Source organism: Rana temporaria, chromosome 1 (genome assembly GCF_905171775.1).
Source record: "Rana temporaria chromosome 1, aRanTem1.1, whole genome shotgun sequence".
In the NCBI taxonomy this organism is placed as follows: domain Eukaryota; kingdom Metazoa; phylum Chordata; class Amphibia; order Anura; family Ranidae; genus Rana; species Rana temporaria.
In genome coordinates, this window is record NC_053489.1 from 632484446 (window position 1) to 632508028 (window position 23583).

A 23583-nucleotide genomic window follows, 5' to 3' on the forward strand; every position below is an offset into this window, starting at 1 on the left:
TATTAATCACACAGGAATGAGATTGTTACTGAACTAGCCAAGATAAGACAAAAGTTACGTTTGTAGGTCTGAGAGGGCACAAACGGAGGAGCTCTGAAAAATTAAGACTTTAACATACATCACAGTGCCCGTGTCATTTAACAGAAGGAAGTATAGAAGGTGGCATCCCAAAACACAAGAAAAAAAATTTGTATGTTGTTGCGAAGTAAAGAAATGCTTGGCTTTGTTGGTAAGTATTAATTACAGAAAGCTTACACGTAGGTAAAAGGTAGGTGTCTAGGACAAGTTTGACTATCATTTAAAGTAAAGGCCCTACCCAAAATTTCGCTTGTACATTATATGCTCATTTCATGGGACTTTTGATAAGTTTAGCAAACAAACCATTGTGAGGATTGAGCTCTACTTATCATTGTCAACGAGTACTAAATGTAGAACTAAGCTCTCACAAAAGAATACTTTGTTTTGTAGAGTAAAAATACAGTTTCCTCCTTACAATGTCCATGTTTCTTTCCTAAATTTGCAGAGTATGGCACTACATAATGATGTCATTACATTACCATTTCTTCTGTGTGTCCAGGGTGGCTTGATAATGAGTCTCCGGGGGAAAATCCACCGAAATGAGTGGTAAGTCTCAGACATTGTACTGCAAGGTCCATTTTAAAGAAACTGTAATTAGTCCCTCATTAGATATAGCCTGACTACTGTATCATTGTGTTTTAAATAAGTTCTCATATTATCTACAGGCACCAGGATTGTCCATTGTGAAAAATCTAGGGGCATTTGTCGTTGGCATCAGTTTGAGGCACTTCTGGAATCATTCAGAATTATTTGACAGGTGTATTTCACCTGTAGTTGACCTCCTTCTGGCCTGCGTATAACCTGCTTTAGCAGACCTGTAGGGGAATGCAAGATCTGCTTGAGGGACACGAAAGCTTATTGACCAAGGCCCTAAAAAAAGATTTCCAATGGATAAATATGGGCAGATATTTACTGAAAAGATATATACTGAATTATTTAGGCAGGAACACAAATGTTTTCCCTTGAAGGAATGTCATGACCCATCACAATACTCATCCAACCTTGACAGCAGTGCATACACGGTACTTTGATCCTTTCCTTATGCTCTATAACAAGTTAAAAAATATCCCAGTGAAATAATTTGCACCTGCATTTGCATCACTGCTCATTAATCAGAAGCAATGCTCCTGCCTGTGAGCAACCTCAATACTTCTTATCTATAAAAATATTAGTTGAAGCTTAGTGTGTCTAGATCTAGCCTGCTTGGAATTCAGCCTTTATCCTGTTTCCTTGCTTGCCTGTGACTAGGAGTGTGATAACAATGCCATCAACATACACACGCTGTTACTGACAGCCTGTGCTATGACAGTTTGTCAGGCAAATTAAACATTGCTGCCCTTATTAGTCTAAATTAATTTGTTCAAGTAGATGAGTTGACATTCTCTGTCAGTCTTGTCTTACTTGTGCTTCACAAAGGAATTAATGTTATATATGATTTAATGTGGAACAGAATAATGACAACAGGCTTTCTTTAAGATACTGTAGAAGAAACCTACACAGTGATCGTCCTAAAGCAAAACTATGGGTCCCTTACTTGATTAAGTTGCCCCTGGTTCTGAACACAGATACCTCCAGGAATCCATGGCTCCCAACTCTCCATCATTTGGACTTTCTTTTGCAACCCAATTTGAATGCCCTCCTTTCATCCTTTGTTGTCGTTCTTTTTGATCTATTGTACAGACCTCTACATAAAAGGTATTATTTAACTACCAAAAGTGGTTTACTGCACTTTACATTTCATCCAGCCACCAAATCTTTGCATTTTATTTTAAAGGGTTCTCAGATTTGGATGAGGTGGAGAGACAAGATGGTGACATCATGTTCTCCACCTCATACAATCAAAGAATACTTTGCATTCATTGAGACAATGCAAAGTGTTCTCTGAATGATGTCTATGCAGAACAAGCAACTCCCTGTATTCAGTAAGCAGCAAGATAGCTTAGCATGGGACCCGCAAGCTTGTGGCAATCACTGTAGCAGCAGTGCATAATGCAGAGATTTTCAGCTGCCATGGGGATTGGCTAGGTAAAGCACATACATACTTATGCCGCGTACACACGATCGGGTTTCTAGGCGGTGAAAACAGCGCAGAGAAACCCGACGGGAAAACCGAGGACCGGCTTGGTCCCATTTGCCAGTGTACACACGGCTGGTTTTCCCAACATGTTTTCTCTTGGTCGAGAAAACCAGCCGTGTGTAGGCTTCACCGCAGTGTTTCCCTATGGGAAAACTGCAGAGGAAAAAAACTTTGTGATTCACGACGAGAAAAATTAAAACATGTTCTAAATTTTGTCGTTGTGATTCTCATCGGTTTTCTCATCGGGAAAACTGCTGGAGAGCCTACACACGGCCGGTTTTCTCGTCCAAGAGAAAACATGACAGTTTTCCTGACGGGAAAACTGATCGTGTGTACGCGGCATAACATGTTCCAAGCTAGGCAAAAATGTCCATACCTAAACTTTAGCTTTAACTAATTATTTTTTGCACATTAATTCTTGGTGTTCCTGGGTTCAGGGAAGGGGTGTCCTTTGCTGATATGACCATATCAGCACTTTGTGCTTTCCTATTGGCACCAATGTAATAGCTGGTTTGCTAGGCAAATACAAAAGCTCAGGGTATAAGAGCATAACCATGCTGGCTCTCATAGCCAGTTACACCCAAAATGGGTTCTAGTTAATCTAGGGTGCTTTGAAAATAATTAGCAGATGAGAGCATAGATCAGAAGGTGTCTGCTACTTTACAATTTTATATAAAGATCCAATACACCTAAATTCCACTTGATTTCTTATCCAGTAACCCCACTGGAGAACACGTTAGCCTCCAGTGAGCCATCTTTAGCCTACAATATTTTATAACAGAGAAAAGGAGGCTACACAAATACAAAGCCAAATACCAAATACCTAAAGCTCTTTTTAATAGAAACTAGATATTGTAGCTTTCTTTGCATAAAAATAATCTAGATGCTTCAATTTCTGCATAAGCACTGCCTTAATATTCAGAAATGTTAAAAAATAAATTAGTATAAGTTCAAGTTTTATCCCAGGACACGTGAACGTTTTGTCTTTTATATTTGTTACAGTTTGACATTTGGAGTTCTTATTTTAAAGAAGGAATCTTAGTGCCACCCATAAGCAAACTCATTTAAGAGTTGTGCTTGAATACTTGGTAATAATTCACATTTTGAAGAGCAGTCCATGTTTCTGAGTGAAGGCATGCAAAGGGGCTCCTTAACTGTCTTTATATTGTAATGTGTCCAGTCACTGTCCACTAGCTGCTACAGCCTCTTGTGCAGCCATGTACCAAGATGTTGTTATTTGTTGTGTGTCCATCTTGAGGCTTTATGTGTTGCTGGCTATGTGCTCTGCTGTCTGTGCTCGAAGCTTGTCCATCTTGCTCTGGTTGGTGCTTCAGCCTAGACAAAAAATAACACAAATAAAATACATCTGCATATTTATTTTCAAAATTTAAATAAAAAATATATATGTTAATCGGCTATAGCTATACTATATGTTAACATTTTGTATTTATCACCTGCAGCCAATACATTGTGAGCACCAAGAAAGATCAACAGCTTTTGTAGCTTTTTTTCATTACTACAGAACAGGAAAGATCAGAATACACAGACTGCTGAATAATAAGAGACACAGATCTGGCTAGTGTATACAGTTTTACACAGGCCGCCAAATGGCAAGCAGCCGGTACTGGGCTTATATACCGGGAAGCATAGCATACACTTCAATCTGGGAAATCATTATACAGATTGTTGTTGTTTAGTCATGTCCGACTCTTCGTGACCTCTTGGCCAATAGCGCGCCAGGCTTCTCTGTCCTTTGCTATCTCCCGGAGCTTTCTTAACTTCATGTTCATTGTTACGATCATTCTATCTATCCATCTTGTTTTCTGTTGTCCTCTTCTTCTTTTTCCTTCCATGTTTCCCAGCATCAGGGTCTTTTCCAATGAGTCCTCTCTTTGCATTAGATGGCCAAAGTATTTGAGTTTCAGCTTCAGGATCTGTCCTTCCAGTCAAAATTCAGGGTTGATTTCCTTCAAGATTGACTGGTTTGATCTTCTTGCTGTTCAATGGACTTTCAAGAGTCCTCTCCAACACCATAGTTCAAAAACATAAATTCTTTGGCATTCAGCTTGCTTATGGTCCAACTTTCACAGCCATAGGTTACCACTGGGAATACCATAGCTTTGACTATACGACACTTATAATTATACAATTATAATTATACAGGTAGGTTTTTGTTAAAAAGATTTTATCAGTTTTTTAAAGTTAAATGGGGAATACTGTTTGAGTTGATAGAACATTGCCTACTTTAATATTGAGAAATACACAACTTGAGGTTTTACATTTTCTGTAATAAATAAATGTCTTTGATGAATAGAAATTACTGAATCAATGTATGATTTTGCCATGGATCAAATACTTTACAGCTAAGTCATGATTCAATGATTTGCTTAAATATGCGCATGTTGTGCATTCATTCATCCTGCAACAGGGAGTAATGATTTGTACAATCTGCAGAGGTTCATGCAGATAGGAAGAAGTACATTGAAGTGAGAGGGTTTAATGTGATTCACTCCTAAAGCATCAGTTTCATGGATCCGCTAGATTAGTGGCTATCTGTGAAAAAGACTAGGTTCACCAAGTGGGCCCTTTCCAGGCATTAAAATTACACAGCCTATATGTCATACAGTGAGAAGACAATTTTCCTATCACGTGTCGTTTTAATTATAATCGTATAGGTAAGAGAAAAGGGCAATCTTATGTAAAAATCCTCTGATGCTTTTCTGTGTCATTTTGATCCTACGGTTCGTTTTGCTTTAATTAGATTCTGTTTTATGCTTCAATTTAGTATTGGTGTTCCAAATCATAAACTAGGTAGAATTTAAAAACTGCCTGCGTGGTTACATTATTGCCTATGCACACTGTGTGCATGATGGATGGCTTTACGATGGGAAGTAGGCCCCCTACATAAATGTAGCAAGGCATGCAGGGCCAGTGGCCTGCGACCTGTGATCCACACTCAATTGGACAAGTGACAACTAGAGCTGCCTGTCATGTATTCACTATGGGTGATAAGAATTATACCCAAGGATGTTTTTTTTAAAAAAAAATTCAAATAGAGGTCTATTGTTACATTTGAACTACATTATATTGTAGTGATGTTGACCCTGGAGGTTACTGAACACCTCATTAGTTTGCAACTTCCGCACAGAGTATTTCAAGCGGAACTTAAGTAATTTTACAACAGAAAGCAATCGGGCAAGTTATTATTGCAAAAGAGACATGCAATGTCTGTTATGTAATGAATAACACCTACCTGCCTGCTTGTCATCTTTAGAAGCACATAAACGTAGATGCTCATGCACAGCTCAGCTTGCATTGTTGGCATGTCCCTGTGGTACCAGGATGACGGATTCCTGCACACGTGCAGGAGTTGGTCACCAAACGTCAGCTAATGGAGATACATAAAGACCAACACCCAGAAAGAAGATGCCAGCACCACTGAGGGACACAGACCATTAGAGAGAGGACGTAAGTATAGTGCCTGTAATTATGCTTTAAAGGAGAAGTCCAGCCTAAGCTTGTTTGGCTGGGCTTCTCATATGGGTCACATGAGTGCAATTAGTTTTGCACTCCTGTGACAAAGTCCGCTCTCTGCTGTTGTCACAGAAATCAGTCCAGGCACCGCGTCATCACGACAATAAAGTCTGGATCCGCCAGGTGCCAGACTGACACCTGTCTCAGCCTCTCAGCAAGCCGCTGAGATCCTAAGATGGTCACTCCCTGCCCCTCCACAGCTCAGCGCTCCAGTGAGCATGGAGGAGCAGAGTGGAAATCTGCTGATTGACAGTCAACAGCTCTCTGCTCGGGGAGCTGTGAGAACCGAGCCATCTGCAACAGTGGTGGTGCATCCATAGTCGGCACAGGAGCGCCGCCCCCTCTCTCTCCTGCACCCATCTCTGGTCATCTGAATTACAGCAGTAGCTGGCGGTGGGTGTGTTCTGGAAGTGCCTATCTGACCCAGTGGCTCTGACAGGCTTCCCGATTACAGCCTGTGGGCTGTAATTGACTTCCAAACAGTTAAACATAGGGCGCACAGCCACACGCCTCTCAGCCAATCAGGTTCACCGGGTCTGGTTACCTGTAACTAAATTGGCTGAAGCAACATCGAGGGCAGGAGAAGACATTGAGGGAGTGTGGAGGTCTGGAGGAGGATGGCTGACTTGAGAAAGGTAAGTGCCGGGGGGGGGGCAAACTGGCGGTTTTTGTGGGGGCAAACTGGTGGTTTTTGTGGGGGAAAACTGGCGGCAATCGATGGCATGGCACAGTGGTGACAATTGATGGCATGGCACAGTGGCGACAACTGATGGCATGGCACAGTGGTGACAATTGATGGCATGGCACAGTGGTGACAATTGATGGCACAGTGGCTGCGTTTGATGGCACATTGGCGTCAATTGATGGCATGGCACAGTGGTGACAATTTATCGCATGGCACAGTGGTGACAATTTATGGCATGGCACAGTGGCGACAATTGATGGCACAGTGGCTGCGTTTGATGCCACAGTGGCGACAATTGATGGGCACAGTGAGGCTGCAATTGATGTTTTTTTTTTCGTTTGTTTGCGCCCCCAAAGATTTGGAGCACCAGCCGCCACTGATCTGCAATGTTCGATCGCTGGGACTTATTATGGGCATTATAAACTACTGCTATTGTATACAATCCTCCCTGGTAGGCAGTATAAAGTAATGCATAAGGGCTGATAAAGAATTGATGTGGCTCCTTACTGGGCAGTTCCGGGATTGCCAACCTCATGGAGGGGCAGAGCTATCGTGGGAGGCCAGGTCGGGTTGCCTAGCAACCAGTGAATAACGTAATTTGATTGGCAGTCACCGCTGGTCATAAAGACGGCCCTGGATTTCTGCTCACCTCCCTGTTTGTGTGTGCTTCAGGAGATCAGATGCGCCAGTCTGTTGCTCTTCTCTGCTAGGTAAGTCCTCCAGGCTGTTCTGAGCACTGTCTTGACTGGCTAGCAGCTTGAGCATTTCATTAACATTTATGTCTTTGCAGGTCTTCCCAATTCTCCTGTCTGTTTTAATTAATACATTTTTATTTTTTTTTGTATTAAAAGAGAGCATCCTTCTATCTGTTTTCAGAGAGAGGAGCCCAGTGCAGGATAAACGCCCACGAAAAGGGTCTAAATCGTCACCCCACCTTCAAAAGAGGAAGAAGGGTTCAAGGCGTGATAAATCAGATCAGCAACAAATAAACTTCCGTCAGGACGGCACTCCATATCTCCTTCTCCTTTCCCTCACTGTAGTCGTTTGGATCTGAGCCAGGAGATGTCGCATTTTCAAAAAGCGTCCAAAAAGAGCAACTCATGGCGTAAACACAGGCGAAGGTCCTCTTCCTCTTCTAGGGCCTCCTCGCCAACATGGGTGGAAGAGAAAGCCTGTTGGGCGTGTTCAGCGGAAGTGCTACCAGGGAAGCTACAGTAGTACAGTATGTGCTTCTTGTATGAAGGAAGCCACCCGGGGTAATGCGGCAGATGCATGTCAAGTAAAATCCTACATCAAAGCGGCAGTCAAAGGGGGAATGAGAAGCTTAGAATCAAATCAGGGTTTGTGTGTGTAAACACAAATCTCCATGCTATCTGAGAAGGAAGGACAGATCTTTCTAGAAAACACGATCTGTCATCTCCTATAGTCAGCCTCATCCCCCCACAGTTAGAATACAAACTAGGGAACACAGTTAACCCCTTGATCGCCCCCTAGTGTTAACCCCTTCTCTGCCAGTGACATTTACATAGCAATCAGTGCACATTTATAGCCAATTCTGACACTTCTCTCCTCCATGAGAATTTTTTTTTTTTGCTAGAAAATTATTTAGAACCCCCAAACATAATATATATATATATATATATATATATATATATATATATATATATATATATATATACATACATTTTTTTTTAAGCAGACACCCTAAGGAGTAATATGGCGGTCGTTGCAATTTTTCAAATGCATTTTTTGGGTGAAAAAAACTTTCATGAATATAAAAAAAAAACACTAAAGTTAGTCATATTTTTTATTTGTATAATGTAAAAGATGATGTTACGCCAACTAAATAGATACCTAACATGTCACGCTTTAAAATTGCGCACACTTGTGGAATGGCGCTAAACTTCGGTACTTTAAAATCTCCATAGGCGACGCTTTAAAAAAGTTACATGTTTAAAGTTACAGAGGGGGTCTAGAGCTAGAATTATTGTTCTCGCTCTAACGATCACGGCGTTTGTATTCTGTGTGTTCTGGATCTGATACTAGCCAGTGCCTCACCAGCCACTGACCTCACCTCACGTCACTGGTGGGAAGGCATTATGTTGGCCCCTTATTATTTTAACCTAAAGAAAATCTCACAGCACTGCAACCATGTGCAAAGCATTTGGTTATGGTGTGGCTCTATTCACCAATTGCGATAGGGGGTGTAATTCTTGCTTTGCATTACTGTGTGGCATGTCTGATGCTTATTCAGCTTAAGGGGAGCAGTTGGGGGGCAACAAAAAAGTGCAGCCTGGCTGGCCAGGAAAGAGAGGGACAGTGAGTGCGTGTCCCATCTCCTGAGCCATACCAGGCCATATGCCCACAACACGGGGGGTGGTACCTTGCCAGGAGGCCTCCCCTGGGAAACCACCTTGTCCCCATGTTGATTTGGAAAAGGGTCTTACTCCCACTTCCCTAGCCTGTTGGATGTGGGGGTCTGCAGCGGGGGGGACTTATCAGAGACTCAAAAAATAAAACAAATATTTCCATCTTTTCTAGGGACTGGTAAGCTACAATATAGATTATACATTTTTGGTTTTGGCTTTAGATATGCTTTATAAAGCTTCAAATGATCACATCATACTCTTCATAAACACCCCATTAACTTCACATAGATTCTGCAATGCCACGTATTGTCATAGTGGCTATAGCAGCTGGCAAGGTGATGTCCTCAGAGGACCTTGTTTGAACTATTACAATGATAAACTCTAAAGTCAATATTAGTAAAAAGCCAAATAAATGGAGAAAACCCATAAAAACTAGGGGAAACATGTTAACTGCATAGAAATGGTATTCCTGATAAAATTCAAACCTTGAGCCACACGGTTATGAAGTTACTAAGTTCTGATACAACCCATTATGCTTCATTATCAAAATCTTTAGTCAAAGGTATAGCTGAAGTTGAGAAGAGCATCTCTGTGTGCACTTTTATTTTTATCATTAAAATCAAACAATGATGGTCTCTCCTGCTGTTAGAGCTCAATAATTGGAAGTATGTCATGCCCTGCTGACTTAAGAATCCAAAGTCTTGTTGGCATGGACCTATAATATATGATTTACTGATAATTTAGAGCCAAGAAATCTGCAAATGATCTCTCTGTTTCCAAAGCACGGTAGACTGTACAATTATGTCCTGAATTTATTTAATGTACAGAGCTCATCCCGCAAACAGTAAGAACCTCAGATTATATCTTAGATCAATATTGTATCTTAGTGCCTATCATGTCTCATATGTTAAAAGAGAAGTATGGCCAAACTAAACTAAAGTCCGTTGCTGGGCGCTGGCTGACATCACAAAACCAGTCCAGGCTTGGCAGGGATCCTGTCAATCAGGGCCGTCTTTAATATTGATTGGACCCTGGGCAAACATTTTATTGCCCCCCCATGCAATTTCGCTCTCCACCTGCTCTGAGACATAAAATAAATAGCAGCTAGACTCAAAATCTGTTTACTGAATCAGATCAAGCAGAAATTGTGATTGGTTGCTAGAGGTTACAGTGTATCATTACTGCTCACTAGATGGCTGCTAAAGGTTACAGCACACATTATGGCTCACTGATTATTTGCTACAGATTACAGTACATGACGTCTTCTTGTTGCTAGAGATTACTGTACATCAATACTGCTTACTGATTGGTTACTAGAGGTTACTGCACATTATTACTGCTCACTGATTGGTTGCTAGAGGTTACCCCATATCCTTACCGCTCAATGATTGGCTGCAAGAGCTTAATGCACATTATTACTGCTCACTAATTTTTGCTAAAGGTTACAGAACACAATCTCCTCACTGCCTGCACATCAGTAGACAGAAAACTCCTAGGAATCCTAGGACTTCTGGGATCAGTGGCAAAACTGGGCGAGGGGGGTGTGATTAGTGGCAATGCTGGGGGGTTGATGAGATCAGTGGCAGTGGTGGGGGATGGGATTAGTTAGGAGGCAGTACATATTTTAAAATCAAGTAGAGCAAAGCTGGGAATCGTTGGCAAGTATATATTGGGGGATTCTACGCTGACCACCACAGTGAGGGTGGATTTACACTGACCTCCATGTAAGGGAGAATTTACACTGACAACCATTGTCGAGGAGATTTGTACTGACCACCAGTGTAAGGGCAATGCTGCACTTATCACCAATGTAAAGGGAAATGTACAGTTGTAACAGCTCTGGTGAATGCGAGTGAACCACAACTGCGGTTAGCAAGGATTTCAATGCACTTCTCTATGAGAATTCAGTATTGGACCCCAGGCGTCACTCCAATTTAGAGAACAGGAGTTTGGGGGTTCTCTACATCATCTCTCTCTCACACATAAAGGAATGCATTGAGCTACTAGGGGTGGACGTATTACAACATGCGTCCAACCACTAGTGTTAAAAGATATGATGCACGTGAAGATTCCAATAGACTTCCTTATGCAAGTGATTATCAGTACTGGACCCCAGACGTCACTCCAATCAAGAACAGGAGTTTGGGGGTTCTCTACATTATATCACCTAAACATAAGGAAATGCATTAGGCCACTAAGGGAGCAGATATAAAATACCTCAATCCTTAGCATAGAAAAGATAGGGCGAACATAGTAACTTAGGGCACAGGCCCATAAATAAGTAACAACTTATGTCAAGCAGGTAGTAAATAGAAAGAAGGAACCGCCGCTCCAGATGATGTACCTCAGTGGTGAATAAAATAGCCCAAAATCCAGTGGGTGCAGGCAATGCACAGAGCATAAATGGGAGAAGAGAAATTTTGGACAGCCGCACTCCAATAAAAGGTAAAAAGGTGGTGCCTTTTATTCTGGTAAAAAAAATACTACAAAAGCAAGAAAAAAACAGCAAACAGTGGGGTAATAGAGCTAACTAGTTTCACATTGATAAGCTATGACTAAGCATTGGTTATCAATGTGAAACTAGTTAGCTCTATTACCCCACTGGTTGCTGTTTTTTTCTTGCTTTTGTAGTATTTTTTTTACCAGAATAAAAAGGCACCACCTTTTTACCTTTTTTTGTAGTGCGGCTGTCCAAAATTTCTCTTCTCCCATTTACAGGTAGTAAATAGGGTTTGTGATAACAACTAATAGTTGTGTAAGAGAGGCATATATAGCTCAGCTTAATTTGAGAGTATATGTTCCTTTAAAGGTGTTTTCCACCTTTTTTTTAAGTTTATTAAAAGTCAGCAGCTACAAAAAGTGTAGCTGCTGGCTTTTAATAAACTGACACTTACCTGCTCCACGGCTCCAGCGAAGCGCCGGCCGGTGCTCCGCTCCTCGCCCCCCCTCGCCGGCCGGCGTCTTCATTCTTAGTGTGGGCACCCGGCAGTGACAGCTTTCGGCTTCACAGCCGGGCACCCACTGCGCATGTGCGAGCGTCAGTGCGCAAGCGTGAGCGGCGCGGCGCCCGTCCGATTGGGCAGGCATTTGCCTACAGGGAGGGGCTGTGAAAAGGCGATTAAGCTAATCGCCTTTCCAGCCCCTTGGCGGAAGGAGGAAGTGGGACAGGAAGTCCCCTTCTCCTGAAGCCCCACTCCCCCCCCAAAAAAATTACATGCCAAATGTGGCATGTAAGGGGGCGAGGAGTGGGTTAAGAGGAAGTTCCATTTTTAGGTGGAACTCCTCTTTAAGATGTTCCACAGCAACAGGCAGTAACACAACAGTCAGTCCCAAGCAGTATGTTAGTATCTAGCAAGCCAGAGTTTTATGCAACGAATGTTTAGAAGCAAAATATGTAGCAGGTCTTTCTAAGGCACTACAGATGGAACAAATGCTACTTATCCGTTTTGCAGGGCTTGAAGTTAACGGCAAAGGATTCCGTAGTGTAGGGTGTCAGCAGGGAAGATCTGTCAGGGAGTCCCCAGCAATGGCAGGCTGGACTTAGTGAGGGTGATGGTTAAATGTCCATGAATTTGCAGCCTGGCTTGTTGTCCAGTGTGGGAGCAATGGTACCAGGATTGTAGCGTGGCCGATACGGCTGACAATAATAGAACGGCGTGTGTAGTACATGCCGTTCGGTTTATAGTCATGTGTGCCGAATGCAGTATTGATTGCATTCTGCACTTTCGCGTTCCAAGCTGGAATGCACGCGGCGCAGGGCGATGACGTCATCGAGCGGTCGCCGTATGCGTTCCAGCGTGGAACACAATACGTCAACAGCGCCATTTACAACAGTACACTGATCACCAATGTAATGAAGAATTTGCACTGACAATGTAATGGGGAATTTTACATCAATAACCAATAAAGGGGGATTTCTACACTAACCACCAATGTAAGGGGAGATTTACACTCACCCCCAATTTAAAGGTGGCTTCTACATGGACCACCAATGTAAGGGAGGATTCAAAACTGACCAAAAATGCAAGTTTGGATTTTTTTTTTTACCGATTACCAATTTAAAGAGGAGTTTCAACACTGGTCCCTCTTGTAATGGGGATTTACACTGACCACTAATGTAATGGGGATTTACACTGACCACTAATGTAAAAGGAGCATTTACACTAACCACCAAAGTAAGGAGGGATTTACACTGACCACCAATGTGTAAGGGGGACATTCACACTGGCTACTAGTGTGCATGAAAGGATTGTACAGTAAATCCCAATGTAATGAAAAGATTTACACTGACCACCAATGTAACTGAGACATTTAACCTATGCTCACATTTGTGTGTGTCAGGAATGCATGCAAAATCACTTTCCTGACACTTCAGAAATGTGCTGCCCTTTAGCAGATACACAGCAGTGCCATTAATTGTTAATGACACCCTCACACATCTGCTGAGGTGTGTATGTTCACATGCAGCAAAATTCAGGGTGCTGTGGCACCATGTTATTTTGATAAAGGGTTCAACCTACAATTTGCTTACCTTTGTAGAACAAGCTGATGTTGGGCTTAATGACCACAGTTGTAGGCAGGACTTTCTAGCATGCCCCTTTACCTGTCGGGTGGTCAACATTCAGCAGAAGTGATGGTGGAGATGACCTCAGGGGGGGCATAATATACATATGAATGTTACCTCTATTAACATATCAATGCCACCGATCCACGGACCATTTACATATTAATGCTGCCGCTATTTACATATCAATGCAGGTTATTTGCATGTAAACACAGGCTCGGAAGGAGAGACATCTGTACATGGCAATAGGGCAGAGCTGGGCAGTATTAGTAACATAACTTCTCACTGAGATATCAGGGAAAAAACAGCACAGGACTAAAACTTCACAAGACAAGGGAATTTAAACTGGGATAGTTGGTAAGTATAAGGCAGCTGCTTTGGGCCCCACAACAATGATGGGGCCCAGGGCAGTTTCCCTTTTGCCTTGCCTTAAAGGCACCTTGCTGACAATAATATCAGGGTCCGCCCCAAATGCCTGACCAGCAGCTGGCTCAGCCTCTCGGCGCACCACTGAGAATCTCTTGCCTCCCATCCAATCTGGTGCTCCAGTGAGTGCTGGAGGGGTAGAACACAGAGTGGTGACTGATGGTTGCCACTCTATGTTCAGAGTGGACCTGGGGACTGAGCAATCAGTGGTCTAAGAAACATGTCCGCTGGAAGCCTGTCCGTGGGACATGTCCGATGGTCAGTACGACTCATCGGACATGTCCGCTGGCCCGAGAACCCGCGCATGGCGTCGAAGTGATTCGACGCATGCGTGGAAGCATTGAACTTCCGGGTTCGCGCACGTCGCCGCGTCATCGCCGCCACGTCACCGCATCGTCTGTCCGCGGGGAATTTGGTCTGATGGTGTGCACAGCCATCAGACCAAATGATCCCAGCGGACATGTCCGATGAAAACGGTCCGCGGACATGTCCGATGAAAACGGTCCGCGGACAATGACAATGAGATGCAGTTTGGATGTTTTCTGTTGTGTCTCCGAATGCAGCCTACTGAGTGATTATTATTTTTTTGCCCTTATATTCTTGCCATCTAGTGATTTTTGTGATCATGTTTTCTTAAATATTTTTTCTATCCAAGCAAAAAAAAAGTCAAAATAAAAAACACAAAACACGCAACTTGTATTAAAAATTAAGGGATCCATATGAGAGTCATACTCATTTGGAGGTTTTAATAGAATTAGGGCCTTAAGGTGGTCGCTTCCCATTCTCATTCGTGTCAAAGGCATTCATGATGATGAAGTTATGGGGTTAACACAAATGAAGGAAGTTACAACTTATCCCCAATGGTCTAAATGGCAGCGATGAGTGGCTTGGTTCTTCTATACTAAAAGCTACTTCAATTAATCTCTTCCTTTATATCCTGTGAGCCCTGTGCTTCACCCCAGAGTTTGGCCTCTCAGCCAAATACTGTATGGGCATTGGGCAGTTATCTAATAAGGATCCAGCTATTATTTAGAGGCAGATCATGCAGGGAACTGTGGAATAGCACTCATGGCCCATTTCATATAACAGACAAAATAAGCATATGTGCAACTTCCCCCAAAAAAGCAACCACAGGTCTCCCTCAGGATATTGCATAGTTTAGGGGATTGTAGGTGTCCAATAGCCCCTCTACAAGTTCAACACACTTAAGCCACATACACACGATCGGTTTGTCCGCTGAAAACAGACCGATGGACTGTTTTCATTGGACAAACCAATCCTGTGTGGGCCCCATCGGTTTTATTTTCAACGGTGTAAAAAAATTGAACATGTTTTAAATCTTTCCTTTGGATAAAAAAACAATATAAAAATCTAATCGTCTGTATGGAACTCCATCGGTCAAAAATCCACGCATGCTCAGAATCAAGTCGACGCATGCTTGGAAGCATTGAACTTCATTTGTTTTCGGCTCGTCGTAGTGTTGTACGTCACTGCGTTTTGGCACAATCGGATTTTTGACTGATGGTGTGTAGGTAAGACTGATGAAATTCAGCTTCATCGGATATCCGACAAAAAAATCCATCGAATTAGATTCCATCAGATATCCGATCGTGTGTATGAGGCTTAACTGTCTACATAGAGCAGCAAAGTTCGGGGTTAAAGCTGCAAAATACCTAGCAAAGCTGATTTTTAGAATATCAATCATCACTAATGGTCTGGTTTTAGGAGAGCAACAAATTAGTATGTAAGCATCCATCCCAGCTTTATAAAATTGTTTTTCAGATATATTTAGATATTTGGATAATTATGCAATTTTAGGTTTTATATCAGAGTTCTTCTATTACATCTTTGTTTTTTTGCTGATAAAAGGTAAAAGGCACTTCTGAATGTCATGGTGTGGCAATGTCCATTTAAGTAGGTTTAGGGTGGTTAGTCTACCATTTCCTTTTGCTTCCCTGGCTGTATGGATTACAGTATCAAGATCCAGTCTGTATGTCGTCTTCAGGGTGAGATTTATTCCCAGCACACTCTTTTCTGAATATGTGCCTTAAATCTTTCCAGTAATTGGGATTGTAGGAGTGAGAAAGTAGAATATTACAGTATTTCAGACAAGAAAGGCGTGCAATCAATAAACAGACTCATGCTGGGAAGCCGCACACAGTCTGCCAGCAAAGCCCTTTTGCACCTGTTGTCACAATCATTAATCATTTCCAGTAACAGCTAAGAAATAACCTACAATGCTTCAAGAGCAATTTTCCTTGTAGAACATGAGCACGTGTTTGATAAATATACTTACTTCTCCCTGTTGAATATGATGAATTCTTTCCTCACTGTGTCTAAGCACTGTTGCAGGTGTCCGTTCTGGAAGAGAGAGGAGACAAGGACTTGAAACCAACTCACCAATGTTTGTTCTGTCCACCAGACTTATACTCTGATTACCATAGGCGTGCGCACAGGGTGTGCCAGGTGTGCCTGGGCACACCCTAATCGCCTTGTGTGGTGCATATCCCCCTGTTTAGACCACTGATATTTCACCAAATAAAATAATGTAAGAAATAAGGGCCAGATTCACAAAAGGGATACGACGGCGTATCTCCTGATACGCTGTCGTATCTCTGTTTCTATCTATGCGACTGATTAATAGAATCAGTTACGCATAGATATCCCTAAGATCCGACAGGTGTAATTATTTTACACTGTCGGATCTTAGGATGCAGTACCGCGGCCGCCGCTGGGGGGAGTTTGCGTCGTAAACCAGCATATCTATCTACGATACGTTACGCCGCCGCAGTTTTATGTGAATCTGGCCCTAAAATCTTAAAAAATAAGACAAATAGAACTACTGACACTGTCCACTGCCTTACTTACACCAATCTCTGTCCTTATGACACCGTCCACTGCTCTACTGGCACCATCAGTACATATACACATGCACACACACGCATATGTGTTTGAGCTTTGGGGTGCACACCCTAATGCAAAAGACTACGCACACCTATGCTGATTACCTGTATCTTTGTTGTGAAAATAACATGTAAAGTCTGTAATTTACATACGACAATCATATGTGGAGTGCAGGCTCCATCCAGTGTTCTTTTTTGGTATTGCTTCAGTTCTGTTTATTTGCTACTATATGTTTAGTTAAGGAAGTTGTTAGTAAACAAGGGAATTCTGGGTAGAATCTTCACAGGAAGTGAACAGCCACCATGCTCTGAGAAGACACTGCAGGGAGCAGGACATGTCCTGCTCAATATATCACCATCACCCCTTAGGGAACTTAAAAAAAAAAGTTTTTACTATCACATATTGTATTGTATATCGTTGTTTCTGCTATGTATGATGTATTGTATGCAATAATGTACGTATTGAGGTCTATTTGTAGTTTCACCTAGCTTGTTCTAATAAACTGAGTTCAAAGAAATATGGTATCTGAAGTTTATGGGATAAGAAGGTTTAGCTGGATGTCCTTGAGACAGAACAATGTTTGTCTGTGCTGTTATTTTGTATTTTATGACTTTTTAGGCCCCTTGGCTGAATGCACAGGGCTAAAAGCTTGAGTACCTTTGGCACAGTCTGCAATAAACTTTGCAGGCAGTGGCGCTGGATGCTAAACCTGTTCCTCCTGAGCGCACTAAGTTGCTGAGAGAAATGCACTACACTTAGACAACAGGACTAAGAAGTCCTTATTGCACATCTTTTAAATTAAAGCTTTATAAACAGTGCATTCATATACCGTAGCAAAGAAAATCCAACAATTAAAAAAAAGTAATAAAATGAAAAAATTGTGTCCATATTATATATTAAATACAAGCAGTAGTTAATAGACCTCATCTTTAAGTAAGCAACTTCAAATTACAGCATTGTTATGCATTCCTTATAACACATTAAACAATATTATTTTCTGGAATATCAAATCAATTCAATTCTATTTTCTGCAATTTGTACTATACTGCAATGTACCACATTGGAATTTGAATGTAAATTATGTTTGCTACTTTATTAGCATTCCTACCCTATTACTGGAGTGGTAGTAATAACAATTATTTAAACGTTAATGTCTTCAAAGAATATTATAGAAAATAATAAAATGCTGCAGTAGCCCACGCTGCACACAAAGATCAAATAAAATGATGTTGCTTGGAGCGTGCTCTGTCTACCCTCATATCAGTTCAGAGAAGTTGTGGTTATGAGCATTACAGTGCAAATGATGTAGAAAATAGTTGCTCTACTATAAAATTAGCAGCCGTGAGCTTAGAGTTTGGCTAATGTTCATTTGTATGGACAGACCGTATACAGCCAGTGGCACAGCATGTTGATTATCAAATACACCAATGCCCCAAGTCTTAAATACATTTTACATGAACTCATCTCTGAAACATTCATTTTATCCACATTACAAAATGACTAATGTGCCCCAGCTGTAATTAAAGCATATCTAAACTCAAAAACAAAAATTTAATATATTGCAGCTAATCAGTCCTTAGATGAGGAGCCTACATTAGCCTTTTTTGGTCTTTTTTTCTTTTTATTGTCACCTGGGGATCCTGCCACATGTTAGCACCCCTTGTTACTCATTAAAAAAAAAAGTAAAAAACAACCAACCAAACCATGAATAGAGTCCTAATAAACATATGAGATCTGAGGTCTTTTTGACCCCAGATATCATATTTATGAGGACCTGTCATGCGTTTTTCTATTACAAGGAATGTTTACATTCTTTGTAATAGGAATAAAAGTGGCCCATTTTTTTTAAAACAGTGTAAAAATAAATAAAATCAATTAAAATAAAAAAATTTTTTAAAGCGCCCCGTCCCGACGAGCTCGCACGCAGAAGCGAACACATATGTGAGTAGCGCCTGCATATGAAAACGGTGAAAAATCGCCACAATCGTTAGAGCGAGAGCAATAATTCTAGCCCTAGACCTCCTCTGTAACTCAAAAGATGCAACCTGTAGAATTTTTTAAACATCGCCTATGGAGATTTTTAAGGGTACAAGTTTGATGCCATTCACAAGCGGGCGCAATTTTGAAGCGTGACATGTTGGGTATCATTTTACTCGGCGTAACATTATCTTTCACAATAGAAAAAAAAATTGGGCTAACTTTACTGATGTCTTATTTTTTAATAAAAAAATTGAATTTTTTCCAAAAAAAGTCAGCTTGTAAGACCGCTGCGCAAATACGGTGTGACAAAAAGTATTGCAATGACCGCCATTTTATTCTCTAGGATGTTAGAAAAAAATATATAATGTTTGGGGTTCTAAGTAATTTTCAAGCAAAAAAACCTGTTTTAAACTTGTAAACACTGAGTCTGGAAAAACAGGCTCGGTCCTTAAGTGGTTAAGTCGCCTCCATTTTATGTCTTGCCTGTAACAGCAGTTGAGTGACGTCTAACTATGACTAGGCAGTCCAACAGGCACTAACGTTTGACCACACTGCCCAGTGCTCTCTCTAATTTAACAGACCTGGTCAGACACATCACCTTTCTTTCTCACCGCTACTAAATCTGTGTAAGGACACCTGAAAGTAGGTCTGTAGTTTTTAATTTTAATACCAACATAGAACACCATAATGGATTTACATTTCAAATGTGAAGGCATTTTCAAGATAAAATCATAACATACAACAGTACAGGACTATAATAAGAATAAAGGTTTGAGAAATCAATTGGGCTTTAACAGTCTCTGAAAATACTTACCAGCGCACAACTTTCCTTGGCTGCCTCTCTTGACTTGTACTTGGCTAATCTCTTTTTCTTCTTATGGAGAGGTTTAGACTCTAGAATCATCTCTTCTAGCTCAAACGTTGGGTCACAGTTCAGTCTTCCTTTCTGAGAAAAAAAAAACGACAATACTAAAGTACAAATTCAGGCAAATATAATAAATATACCACTAAAGGTATTTACATGTATGTGTTCATTAAAATTAACATTTTACAACACTGGGAGAGGTAAGGGCAGCACCCCTTGTTTTACATAGGGTTTTTTTTTTTTTAGGGAATAGGTTCAGATACTCAACCCCCTAACTACCCCCTCCCACCAGCCACAGAGGAGAGTAGTAAAGTGGCAAATGATGTGTGTGGCAAAACTGCACTAACAAGTGCATTAACCACTTCAAGGTCAGACTTTTTTACCCCCATTCCAGTCCAGACCATTTTTTAGTTTTTAGCGAGTGCTGTCCCACTTTGAATGACAATTACTGTGTCATGTGTACAGCTTTGTACCCAAATTAAATGTATATAATTTTTTTAAGACAGACAGAACTTCTTTTGGTGGTATTTAATTACTACTGGGTTTTTGCTTTTTACTATATACAGGAAAATGTACTAAAAATGTGAGAAATAAACCTGCAAGATAATAATCTTAATCATCACAATCATCTTAATAATAATCACAAATAGGTGTTAGAGGGGCCTTAAATCCAAGGAGCACCTTTGCGATTTAAAGGAGCATAGTAGGCATCTAATTTCCTATCTACCTGTTACATTTTTGGAGGCCCTGGAGCACCAGGACAATGGAAACACCCACAAAATGGCCACAGTTTAGAAAGAAAACACACCAATGTATTTTCTAAGAGGCATGGTGAGTCTTTTGAGGACTTTAGTTGTATGCCAAAAGTGTTCTGGAAAATGCGTAATGAAAGTCAACATGTATGTTTTTACACATAGTTGTCAATTAATACGATATTACTAACACACAACATAGGCATACTTAGCATTACATCCCAAAACACATGTTGCTACTCCTCCTGAATATGGCAATACCACAGGTAAAACACATTTTCACAGCCTAGCCACATGGAGAGGCCCAACATCCAAGGAGTACCTTCAGACTTTCTAGGGGCATAAATTATGCATCTAATTTCCTGTCTTCCTTTAACATTTTTTGAGGTCATGAAGTACCAGGACAATAGAAATACTCACAAATTGACCAGCTTTTGGTGAGTAAACACCCCATGGTATATTTTTAAGAGGCATGGTAAGTCTTTTAAGGAAATGTTTTGACACAAGTTTTTGAAAATACAGGAAACAATTAATAATTAATTTTTGTGCTCAGAGTTGCCAATTTAATAAGATATTTCTCACACAGCATGGTCATACTTAGAAATACACCCCAAAACACATCCTGCTACTCCTCCAAGTATGACAATACCACATGTATGAGACTTTTTCTTTTACAAAATTTTTATTGAAAAGAAGTTAATAATAAAGTACCACAACAAAGACATAGATGCAGTAAGCGTAAGGGTCTGTGCATATTAATGGCACACATCACATGTGCGAGTCAATATACAAGAGAGCAAAAACCAAGGACTTGATGGAGTACAGACAATAAGTGATAATATTGTACAAGTAGAAACAAATAGAACAAAACATTTTCTTTGGGTATAGTTGCGTAGAGTGAATACCACATCACAATTTCACAATGAAGTAAAAAGTGGTGAGAAAGAATGGAAAACTTGAAGTGAGGAGGAGATGGTAAGTGCATTGAATAGAGAAGAGAAGAAAAGAAAGTAAAAGAACAGAAAGTGAAAGTAAAGAGATCCCAGTGGGTGCAACATCTCACTAATGTCAGACAGAAGCAATTGCTTAAAAGTCGATGTCTGAGAAATCCAAGTTTGCCAAACTTGATTAAATTTTGATTGCACGTCTGTTAAAATGGCAGTGAGTTTCTCATTTCAATCACCCTGTTTTCGTGGGGTTGTAAAGGCAGAAGGTTTTTTACAGTAAGGTAAAAAACCTGGATGTAGCTGCCCCCGCAGCCCCCCGAATACATACCTGAGCCAGATCTTGATACAGCAATGTGTATGAGGCTCTCTTGGCTCTTTCCCTCCTCATTGGCTCAGATACAACAGTGGGAGACATTGGCTCCCACTGTTGTCAATCACAGCCAGTGATGAGAGAGCTGGACCTACAGGGCATACACAAGTGCCCACGTAGAAAGCTGAATAGCAAGCAGTAGAAACAATTATATCCATATCTATAGCTATACACAATATATACTGTAAAGCAGATATATACAGGTTATATATATTTATTTATTTTTTGACACTGTAATTGCTTACAACTGACAAAATTACAACAGTAAGCAATCAATTCCCTAACACTATTCAAAGACTACATTTACGCAGTCCTTGTTTACTACTTTGATCACTGTGATTGGTCACAGCAATCACAAGGTACAGGGAGAATTTCACTGGGATGCACCAAAATTTATAACTCAGAGCTTGACTAGTAAAGTGGCTGAAATGACCAACAGATCTTCAATGGGGATCATACAACAAATAAAACCTAACCAAAGTCATACCCTCTTCCCCAGTATCCAAACATAAATACAATTAAGTCTAAAAGGCTAATATTTATTGTTATCTTCACATAATGCTACATAAGTCACATTTTTTTATTATTTTTTTAAAGTTACCTTGGAAGAATGCAGACTTAGTCCACACAAACAAAAAACTAAATCCTAGAAGGAGTTAAAAATCTCAGGACCAAAATTCAGTAAAAAAAGGACTGCTATTATAGTGATAACAAAAGGTGTATAAACAATGATAAGTGTCATCTTCTAAAGGTTGATCTCTTTTTATTTCCCAGTACAATTGATGTCTTTGTAGGCTTTCATGGGAATTTGTATCCTGCTGGGTATAGTCAGTGCAGGTCTTATTGCATCTTATTCCATGGACTGTCAGTCTCTCACTCTCCCTAGAAAGCAACCTGTCAGGCCATATGCTATCTCACACCTACTGCGCCCTACTCTTTTCACACTGTGTTTGCAGTAAGTATTCAAATAATGATTTTCCTTCCAACTTTATTACTTTAGTAATAAAGAAAGCATATTTTGCTGTTTACTGATAAGTAGGACCTTACAGTATATCCTTTTTTTACACGTTTTTTTTAACCGTTCCCAAAGTAACTTATAACGACCATAGATAAAGAGATCTGGCGATCTGTTTTAGAACAGGTACCCTTGGTTACCCTTTGGTAACCAAGGGTAACAAAAGGTACCCTTTGGTGACTCTTTGTTATCCATCGAGCATTATGTACACCCAATAAATTGCATTAATGTCCTTGTAGAGAGAGAACCCAGATTGCCCTAGATATTGTGATTATCCTGCTGATCATTTACATATGTTCTGTAAATGCCTCAAACGAGTACGTTACTGGAATTGAATAACTGATGCCAATAATCAGGCATTTCAAGTGGCTCTACATAATGATCCTTTGACCTGCATATTAGGGTTCCTAGATGAAGAACTATGTATGCCCCATGACCGGTTTGCTATCTCTAGATTTTTTTGAGGTTTGGGCACGCAAGTGTGTTTTGATAAAATAGATTGCGCCAATCAATGCCTCCCATGTTTGAGGAGTGGCGTATGCAGGTTAACTCTAACTTGCTTAAAGAGAGACGTATCTTTAAGCACTGTCGTACTCCATTCAAGTTTAACAAACTATGGGACCCTTGGTTACAAATTCCAGGACTGGCCCCATTAGCTCTTGTATCTCTACAGCTATTACAATGCTAATGGTTCTGCTAAAGTCATGCTCCAACAGGCATAAATGTTGTGATCGATAAGATCAGTTGTTCTACATGATAGTTTGGCATGCCTACAATGTGCTTATAGTCGTAGGGTGGCTTATACTTTCTCATTTTATAGTCTGTTTATTTATGTATATTGTATATTCCTCACTACAATAATGTTTAATCAAAGTAAGAGTGTTCTCCTTGACATTTAATAATCGACTGATTTAAGAATCTTTAGATGCTTCTCAGTTCTTTTCCGATGCCAGTTTTTACTTTATTATTCTTCTGGAATTGCATATTAACATCTGAACTATGTGAGGACAAGTGTAC

At 40.6% G+C, this 23583-nt stretch overlaps 1 protein-coding gene across 2 annotated transcripts in view; it reads right to left on the reverse strand.

Annotated features, from left to right (window-relative positions):
- Positions 1-2873: 2873 nt before the first annotated feature.
- The window catches only part of STK32B (serine/threonine kinase 32B), a 363206-nt gene continuing 342496 nt past the window's right edge, over positions 2874-23583 (reverse strand). For both annotated transcript variants that reach the window (XM_040335410.1, XM_040335411.1), the window contains exons 11-13: positions 19432-19563; positions 16030-16094; positions 2874-3490 (exon numbers count right to left, since the gene is read on the reverse strand). In XM_040335410.1, coding sequence (XP_040191344.1) covers positions 3346-3490; positions 16030-16094; positions 19432-19563 — 342 coding nt within the window. In that variant the 3' untranslated portion in view covers positions 2874-3345. The remainder of the gene's footprint in view (positions 3491-16029; positions 16095-19431; positions 19564-23583) is intronic.